Below are 10,547 nucleotides of genomic sequence, written 5' to 3'. Positions count from 1 at the left end.
CAAAAGTGAAAAATCTTTAATTGCACTTTAAATTCGTGTGATTATAAAACTGTGCTATAAAAAGTGCAACTAAGCAGCTGATTGTAAAAGACGAGTAGTACATAAATCAGAACTACGAAAGTAATTTTCAACCTTTAGATGCAAAGTCAATGATCAGATGTTCTTCTCCATGGTCAGAATTGTGGCTCTAGTCATCCAGATCATCCACCGTGGGAACTCGGATTGCGTATGAACCAGGACGAGTTTAAAGCCCAGCTTACGGTACAGCGCCACGGCTGCTCTCTGCGTAGAAGAGGTGGAAAGTTCGATCTTTGAGAAGCCCCGTTCCCTACAGAAGTCCTCTGCGGTTTTAGCCAACTGCAGGCCGAGACCAGCACGGCGACAGGCGGACGAAACAATCATTCGGTAAACCTCGCCATACTTTTTCCCATCGCTTCCCGGGTCATTTTTACCTTCCACAGCCACCATTCCCAAAATCTGAGGCCGGCCGTTCATCCTAACTTCGGCAACCCAGAAGCAGTTGTCTGGATTCCCGAGGTAGTAACCCGGAATATCTTGCATATCCGTGTTGAGTCTGGCCCGGACGTAGCCGGCGTAGAACTCAAAGCAGCAGAAGTACACGAGGCCAACCCAGGCTCCTCCAGACACCAGGGCCAGAACCGCTGACTGTCCACACATCACATAAGCGCCAGCGTAAATGAAGAGGCTTACAGTGATGTGCAGCGGCCGGGTCATGGCGTACAGGAACGCAGGATTGATGTGCTCCTCGATTCCATCTCGGAAAACTCTTTCCACAGGCTCCCGGTCAGAGGGCTGATAGCGCCGGATCTCAATTTGCACTGGAGGAGAGTGAAGAGCAAACCAAAAAGAGAATAGAAAACCTTAAAGGGTTAGTTCACCCAAAAATGAAAATTCTGTCATTAATTACTCACCCTCATGTCGTTCGACACCCGTAAGACCTCCGTTCATCTTCGGAACACAAATGAAGATATTTTAGTTGAAAGCTGATGGCTGAGAAAGGCTTCATATAGGCCTCCATTGGCATTCAGTACATTTACACTCCCAAGACCCATAAAAGGCACTAAAAACGTCGTTACAAAGTCCATCTCACCACAGTGACTCTACAATAATTTTACAATGCAACGACAATAGTTTTTGTGCGCAAAAAAAAATCAAAATAACACCTTTATCCAGCTTGTTCTTGTCTTCCGTGTGTGCCTCCACGACGCATGCGCGAGAATATGACGCAGATCCGGCGTTCGGACACATGACCCAGAAGCGATTTGTTTACGAGCAGAGGAAGACGCGCGTGTCTAAGCTGTTGGATTCTACATTGATCGTGCTTTAGGTCTCGGCGTAGTGCTCAAAATGGGGCTTAAGTGTGCATTTCATGGATTCCAGAACGCTGACGCTACGTCATATTCTCGCGCATGCGTCGTGGAGGCACACACGGAAGACAAGAACAAGTTGGATAAAGGTGTTATTTAGATATTTTTTTGCGCACAAAAACTATTGTTGTCGCATCGTAAAATTATTGTAGAGTCACTGTGGTGAGATGGACTTTGTAACAACGTTTTAAGTGCCTTTTATGGGTCTTGGGAGTGTAAATGTACTGATGCCAATGGAGGCCTATCTGAAGCCTTTCTCAGCATCAGCTTTCAACTAAAATATCTTCATTTGTGTTCCGAATATGAACAGGTCTCACGGGTGTCGAACGACATGAGGGTGAGTAATTAATGACAGAATTTTCATTTTTGGGTGAACTAACCCTTTAAAATACAGGATTTAAACAAATGTACTGTAACTGGTTAAAATGTATATGTATATAAACTACAAAAGCATGAATTTGTGAAATCGGTGATGTAATTAGGGTTGGGTATCGTTTGGGTTTTTTACGATACTGGTGCCAAACCGATACTTAAAAAAAAAAAAGAGCCATAAAACGAAGTGGATGACACTAAAGAATGGCTTTTTCTTGATTTAAAAAAAAAAAATATATATATATATATATACAACCTTGTGTTGACATTGTGAAACTGCAAGATTTGTAAATTATTCGTGGCGGGCCACATATAATACATTTTAAAATAGAAAAGGGACAGGCCCCCGGATGTGTCCACAACATCGAATCTAGCCCCCTTTTTAAAAAGTTTGGACACCCCTGCCCTAAAGCATTTTTATATTCAGTAATATTCTTCAAAATGAGATACTAGCAACACATTGCTGCCATTGTTAATCTGTATCATAGAAGTTTCTCAGCTGGAAAAACGCTGCGCTTGCAAAGCGCTTTCAAGCGCCACCAGCTGGCCGTTTTCTGAAGAGCACCAGGCATTTTTTAGCTGGCTGGATACACGATAATTGAATATTTATTGCTAGGCATATGGCCAATTCGTCTCTTTAGCTTTTATGCAAAATACCGGACTGGAGCCAAACCTGAGAAGGAAGTCCAGAAGATTCCACAGCGTTTCTGGACACGTAATTTGCATTGTTGTAACTCATGGGCGGCGATTATGCTAATTATGAATGAGCGTGTATGCGTGCACATTTACAAATGTTTGGAATTCAATAATATATACACATTTAACTACCGAATCCATTAAGTGTGTTCTCCTACGCCGTTTCCTTTGTAAATACAGTGCAGCTCCCATGTCATCATCACACGCATGCGTAGTGCTCACCTGAACAGCATCGGCTGCCGTAGAACTCGAAAGCGCTGCACTATTTACAATGGAAAGGGCTAGGAGACTGACAGGCTAGAACGAAATTGTTGAATAAAGTCGTTATTTTTGTTTGTTTTAGCGCACACAGAGTATTCTCGTCGCTGTATAAAATTAAGGCTGAACCACTGGAGTCACATGGACTAAATGCAGTCTTTACTACTTCTCTGTGCCTTGAAAGTGTTAATTAAATAGCTGTCTATGGAGAGGTCAGAGAGCTCTCGGATTTCATCAAAATATCTTCATTTTTGTTCCGAAGATGAACAAAGTGCTTATGAGTTTAGAATGACAGGGTGAGGAATTAATGACAGAAATGTCATTTTTGGGTGAACTAAGTTAACCCTTTAATGTGGCGACAGTTGGAATATTCCTGACATATATATAATATGGATATTAGGCTAACGTTACATGTATTCCCTATAGAGCAGCGTTAGAACAACATGCAGGTGAGTAAATGATAATATAATACAAATAAAACACGTGTTCATATAATAGTGCAGGTATCAGTGCAAGACTGCAAGGATAGATAGACAGACAGAGAACTGTCCGCTACTTACTGTTTAATTTGGTTATCCTTTTATTTCCAATAAGTGTTCGGTTCCTGTCTGACAGCACATGGACTGTCGATCACATGATGCACGTGTCAAACTCACCGTCAGCGGTTTTATCAGTTCGAAGTCCACGAGTGAGACATTCTCGGTTCAGATCGGACATTTTACTACTTTCATGTGGAGTTTATGGTTTCATGAAATGTTATGAAGATGGGAAAAGAGAAGAACTCACTCTTTTGTTCCTCTGAGGAGGGTCAGTCGCGCTGTCCTGCTGTTATATCGCCATCTAGCGGTACTGACCGGTTCTGCTGTAGAGTTTGACTGCACTGATTTTGATTGATGTGCTGTGTGTATACTAATAATAATAATAGTAATTTTGAAAGTAGCCTCTTTTCCCCTTCATTATTTACATGTGTTAATGTGATCTCAATAGACAGAAACTGAGGCTTTAATCCTCTGTGGTGTCATAAAGCACGCACTTTACAGAGATGTGAATGGTGGCCGTTCAGTTTGACCCCAGCAAAACCACATTGCAGAAATACATTTTCAATTTTGTGTCTCAGTAGAAATGAACTGATAATTATAAATCTTGAACTTATGGATATTGGTGATACCAAATGCAGGGTGGAGCTCAGGGTGAGTTTTCAAACTGGGCCACAAGGGAGTGTTAGGGGTCTGTGGAAAAGTAGAGTAAGATGTTTTAAAATAAATAAATAAAAATAAGATTAAACTAAATTAATACAATTGATTAAAATAAAAACTTAATAAAATAAGTAAATACAATTTTATTTAAATAAAAAAATAATAAATACATCTGATTACAATACATTTATTTAAAAAAATTAAAAATCAGATTAAACTAAATTAATATAATTGATTAAAATAAATATTAATTAAAATAAGTAAATAAATAGTATTAATAAATCTTTTTACAATACAATTATTAAAATAAATAAAATAAGATTAAACTAAATAACATTGATTAAAATAAACAATAATGTAAGTACAATTTTATTTAAATAAATAATAAATTAATGCATTTTATTACTGTACATTTATTAATATAAATAAAATAAGATAAAAAATTTATTAAAATAACACAAATAATGTAAATCAAATTGTTTATTTAGATGTGTTTATTAAAGTAATTAAATAAATACATTAAATATTTGACAAAAATAAATAACTTGCTTTAAATAAATAAGTATAAAAACTCAAACAAATTGATTAAAATAAATAAATTAAATTATCTGTAAATTAATACATAATTTAAGTTCATGTATTTGTTTGAAATAATTAGATAAAATAAATAAATGAATAAAACAACGTAGCCTACTTATAACAGTTACCGGTAAGTGAGTAGAGAAAACGCAATGTAAGAAACAATGTATTTTACACATTTATAATATTTTTCTATATTAATTGGGTCTTTACATGAAAATAGTTGGCTGCCTTAGTGCCTTTTAATATTTAGGATGGGAGTCCTTGCATCTAAAAGATTGAAAATCCCTGTTTACTTTATCATTGTTAGTGTAGAAAGTCTGTACCAGGTTTTACTGATAAGTGCAGCTCATATTGCATTCTTGATCAATGTTTCTGATTGATAAGCCAATCGGGCGCGGGCTTTAGGACCCGGATGCTCGGTCAGCCCAGACACCGGTTGATGATCCGCTCGCGACTCATTCAATGTCTTTTATCAAAGAACAATAAAACGCTCGTCCCAACCGGACACCTTACACACGTTTATGCTCTTGCGTTAACATTAGTGCCTATATTCCTCTGACAGAGACTGGGCTGATCACTCCGGACCCACCGGTGCACATCTGCATCACCGGCGAATTCCTCCATCGGGAGCCGGTGGAGAGAGCGAAGCCGCCTTCATTCATTCCCCGTCAGTCCGCTTCAGGCCACCGGCGACAGACAGCATGAGCCAGAGGTTCACGGTGACTGCCGGTGACATCCAGGGGGAAGTGAACCAGCTGTTCGAGGGCGACGAGGAGACACCGAGCGCGTCCGACGCCGCGGCTGCTGAAGGCTCCGGGAAGGGTGAGAGATGTTTATGACATTCTGACACCTGTGAAGGATAAACTCAGCCAACAGCTGGGGATATGAGAGACTGGAATATTAATATTCAACACACCACACTCAACCATCACATGAGACTATGAATGTTTGATGGACGATCTTCAATACAGTCTATATTCCATATAGGAATATTTTTTAATATTAAGAACAATCCATTAAAACTTATCAGATTTCATATCAGACATTTTTAATATATACAGTGGGTCGATATGACATTAAATGCACTAAACCTTTTAGTTTTAATCATCTCTACATCATATTTAATGTCCAGCCAGTGCATGTTAATATAGTTCAAATACTATTTTTTAATATAATTTCATATAACAATTCATATATAGGCTACAATATCAATATATTATAATTTGATAGTATGAATAGAAGTGTAGCCTAATATTTCACAGAATAGCATGGTTACAAATCCATATAGCATCTTAGGTTTTATACACACACGCACACACACACACACACACACACACACACACATACAAATGCATATATAGACACACGCGTAATTATATATATATGTATGTTCAATAGATCATAAGATGTTATATGGATTTGTAATGCTATTCTGTGAAATATTAGGCTACACTTCTATTCATACTATCGAATTATAATATATTGATATTGTAGCCTATATATGAATTGTAATATGAAATAAGATTTTTTTTAAAAATTGTATTTGAACTATATTAACATGCACTGACTGGACATTAAATATGTATGAATGTGTTTATATATATATATATATATATATATATATATATATATATATATATATATATATATATATATATATATATAAAATATACATACACACAGTATATATGCATATACATATGTACACACAGATAGATAGATGATAGATAGATAGATCACACTCATTATATTCATATAATATTTCATATAAAATACGCATTCATATTTATACATGATCAAGGAAGTCCATATAAACCTTGTTTAAGAAAAAATACCAGATTTTACATCAAATTGCCCCTAAAATTAAATATATATACTGAACCTATATATATATATATATATATATATATATATATATATATATATATATATATATATATATATATATATATATATATATATATATATATATATATATATATATATATATATATAATTTCCAGTGCATATCTATAATATAGTTCATAGTCTAGACTATATTGATTTATTTATTATATTAAGGATGTATTTCATATGACAATATAGTCTATATAATAATATTTGGATTTCATAAGGACTAAGAAAATCCACATGGCATTGATGTACTGTATAGCAGGATATATGGCATTAAATGCACGGACATGAAGCGTTTGTATGTCCAGTGCAAGTGTACATTTTCCTTCCCCTTATAAACTCAATACTGAGTTCATAATCTGTGTAAACTTTGAGATTTGACCCTTCTTTATGCCAGGAAAGAGAATCTGCTCGTCACATCTCTTCATCTGCAATGCCAAATCTGACTTGAGCTAACAGAGAGGGCATTTTTGTGTAAAGTTCCTCATGTTGGATGAAAGAATGGATGCAGTGTGACGATGCATGTAGATGCTTTTCACAGCACTTCAGAAGCTTGTTGAAATGGTTACGCTGTCTTGCCATGTCTGTTAGCCTTAAGTGGGCACGGTTGTCTTCACATAATGGCTCTTCTGACAGTCTATTATACTTGATGAAGCCTTTGAATATTTAATGAGGCAAAATGTGTTTTAGGCACACGCTGTATGACGTACAGGAAGTCTATTAATTACAAGTCTGGCTGTTTTATTCAGCTGTAATCATTAGCCTCTTGATGTTTTCTGTGACTGAGATTGTGCTTTAGTTCTGCTACATATTAAGTAATTATCTAATTTAATTGACTTTCTCGCAGGGGGTTGAGAAATGCAACAAAACACTCTGGCTTTAATAATACAAGAAGTAAATTGTCTGTGCAGTGTTTGCACGCTGAAAGTAAAATTGCAGTACGACGCATGAGAACATATTTGATGTTAGTTTTGTGGAGCGGATTCTGAAGCAGTGAGATTTCACTGAGGACGGGAATTTTTAATGTGACATGATGACAGAAATAGAAAGTGACCCACTAAATGCTAGGTGTGTTAGAAGGACTAGAGTTGGTGTTTCTTGCCCAAGTTTGCTTGCTAAATAAGGGTTATATGGTACTAGGGCTGCGCAATATATCGAAATATCGCAAATGTTCATATCGCGATATGCATATCGCAACGGCGTACAATATCTGAATGATTTTAATAGGCTACTTCAACATTGTGAAAAGTGTACGTTTTAGGTCGACGCATATAGCAGAGAATAGACTGGGCACTCGACTGTTATTTATGTGACTTGCTTGACAAAAAGAGTTATTAAAAGCAATAACTTGCGAAAAACAACTCATTGCAGTCTCGCGCTGTCTGACACACACACCGAGACATGCGCACAAGCCGCCTCTCTGAAAGCGTGTGATCCCTTCAGTTCTGTTTCGTGTCTTGTTACACACTCAAACTGTCAAATACACACACAGTTATGTCAAAATGGCTGTCTTAATGAGTATTCATGTAAACACAGTCGTTATGCTTTAAGTGAACGAATATCAGTTGGGGAAAGAAACCGAATGTGTGTCAATAGGATCCATGCATTAGGTCTTAAAGTGACAGCCTGCTAATACAGTAAACCTGCTAATACAGTAAACCTGTACAGTAAACCTGCTACTGCTAATACAGTAAACCTGCTAATACAGTAAACCTGCTAATACAGTAAACCAGCTAATACAGTAAACCTGTACAGTAAACCTGCTACTGCTAATACAGTAAACCTGCTAATACAGTAAACCTGTACAGTAAACCTGCTACTGCTAATGCAGTAAACCTGCTAATGCAGTACACCTGCTAATACAGTAAACCTGTACAGTAAACCTGCTACTGCTAATACAGTAAACCTGCTAATACAGTAAACCAGCTAATACAGTAAACCTGTACAGTAAACCTGCTACTGCTAATACAGTAAACCTGCTAATACAGTAAACCAGCTAATACAGTAAACCTGTACAGTAAACCTGCTACTGCTAATACAGTAAACCTGCTAATACAGTACACCTGCTAATACAGTAAACCAGCTAATACAGTAAACCTGTACAGAAAACCTGCTACTGCTAATACAGTAAACCTGCTAATACAGTACACCTGCTAATACAGTAAACCTGCTAAGACAGTAAACCTGTACAGTAAACCTGCTACTGCTAATACAGTAAACCTGCTAATACAGTAAACCTGTACAGTAAACCTGTTACTGCTAATACAGTAATCCTGCTAATACAGTAAACCTGCTAATACAGTAAACCAGCTAATACAGTAAACCTGTACAGTAAACCTGCTACTGCTAATACAGTAAACCTGCTAATACAGTAAACCTGTACAGTAAACCTGCTACTGCTAATACAGTAAACCTGCTAATACAGTAAACCTGCTAATACAGTAAACCTGCTAAGACAGTAAACCTGTACAGTAAACCTGCTACTGCTAATACAGTAAACCTGCTAATACAGTACACCTGCTAATACAGTAAACCTGCTAATACAGTAAACCTGTACAGTAAACCTGCTACTGCTAATACAGTAAACCTGCTAATACAGTAAACCTGTACAGTAAACCTGCTACTGCTAATTAGGGTTGGGAATCGTGAGAAATTTTCCGGTTCCGGTTCCGGTTTCGGTTCCGCCTAACGATTCCGGTTCCGATTCCGGTTCCATTAAAATTATTACACAAATAGTGGTAAAGGAAAAAGGCACAATACGCAACTCAAACAATCCATTTTGTGTTTATTACTTGCTCTAAAATTAATTTACAGGTTGGCAATGTCAAAAAAGTCCTGTACTGTACATATATTACAGTATTAATTAAGCCATTCTTGCAACACATTGTTTTTCAAATGAACACCTCTGAAATTGTCTTATTACATTTTATCTCTCTGTCTCTGAATAAAACCAAGTTATAAATTATATTTATTAGTTATATTTATTAATTAGTTGTATATTAATTTAATAGTAATTCAGTTATTCAGTGAACTTGTAAATAATAAATTGCAATTCAGCATTACAAAGGTAATTGTGCCTAAACGCTTACCTAAACCATGGTGACTCAACGGTTGACATACATACATTATACATTTTATATATATATATATATATATATATATATATAGGCCTTACACTATAAATCTGGTATAAGCCCTGAGGCACTCTGTGCTGTAGCAAATGTTTTGTCAAATTGCTAGTGCAGCCTCCTTTGCATGTTATTAACTTTTCACATTTTGCTTCATTATCATTCATTCTTTGGAAATGAATCCATACTTGTGACTTTCTCTTCGCCATGCTGGTGGTCAACGAGAAAATATCTGACGCAAAACCGTAAATGTGTAGCGCGAGGGCTTTCAGTGCTGAACTGCGTTGCACTCCTGGAAGCGGCAGGACACGTAATTAATATTCATGATGAGGGGAGCCAGGGTTGCCAGGTTTTCACAACAAAACCCGCACAATTGCACAATCGCTTCAACCCGCGGACATAAAACACAGCCCGCGGCAACAGTGGAAAACGGGAAGCGGGAAAACCACGGACTTGGCAACACTGGCTGTCACTCGCTAGGAAAGGATACGCTTCCAGCAGCGCTTCGCACACACATTGCACCAGAACCGTTTTCGGAACCGAAACTTAGGAATTTCGCGCGGTTCTGGTATTTTTCAAAAATCAGTTTCGGTTCTGAATAAGAACCGGTTCTCGGTTCCCAACCCTACTGCTAATACAGTAAACCTGCTAATACAGTAAACCTTTACAGTAAACCTGCTGCTGCTAATACAGTAAACCTGCTAATACAGTAAACCTGTACAGTAAACCTGCTACTGCTAATACAGTAAACCTGCTAATACAGTAAACCTGCTACTGCTAATACAGTAAACCTGCTAATACAGTAAACCTGCTAATACAGTAAACCTGTACAGTAAACCTGCTACTGCTAATACAGTAAACCTGCTAATACAGTAAACCTGCTAATACAGTAAACATGTACAGTAAACCTGCTACTGCTAATACAGTAAACCTGTACAGTAAACCTGCTACTGCTAATACAGTAAACCTGCTAATACAGTAAACCTTTACAGTAAACCTGCTGCTGCTAATACAGTAAACCTGCTAATACAGTA

At 37.0% G+C, this 10,547-nt stretch overlaps 1 protein-coding gene across 2 annotated transcripts; it reads right to left on the bottom strand.

The window, feature by feature from the left end:
* Positions 1–3,538, bottom strand: nat8l2 (N-acetyltransferase 8-like 2). 2 transcript variants are annotated; one of them, XM_079840232.1, is made up of 2 exons: positions 3,275–3,538; positions 1–839 (listed from the first exon to the last, which is right to left on the bottom strand). In XM_079840232.1, coding segments are annotated over exons 1-2 (687 nt in total). In that variant the 5' UTR covers positions 3,276–3,538; the 3' UTR covers positions 1–153. The 2 variants fall into 2 exon arrangements, with proteins under 2 accessions (XP_079696358.1, XP_079696357.1); XM_079840231.1 differs by having other exon boundaries at positions 3,371–3,511.
* Positions 3,539–10,547: the final 7,009 nt, after the last annotated feature.

Source organism: Gobio gobio, assembly GCF_949357685.1.
Source record: "Gobio gobio genome assembly, chromosome: 17".
NCBI lineage: Eukaryota > Metazoa > Chordata > Actinopteri > Cypriniformes > Gobionidae > Gobio > Gobio gobio.
The sequence above is the reverse complement of the archived record's forward strand: the minus strand, read 5'-3'. Positions and strand labels throughout refer to the sequence as shown.

Bases quoted from the DNA above. Each gene is read 5' to 3' on its own strand.
- nat8l2 (XM_079840231.1), bottom strand. From the start codon at position 3,431: ATGTCCGATCTGAACCGAGAATGTCTCACTCGTGGACTTCGAACTGAT. The intron at 840-3,370 runs GTGAGTTTGACA...ACTCTCCTCCAG, and splicing joins AACTGATAAAACCGCTGACG to TGCAAATTGAGATCCGGCGC.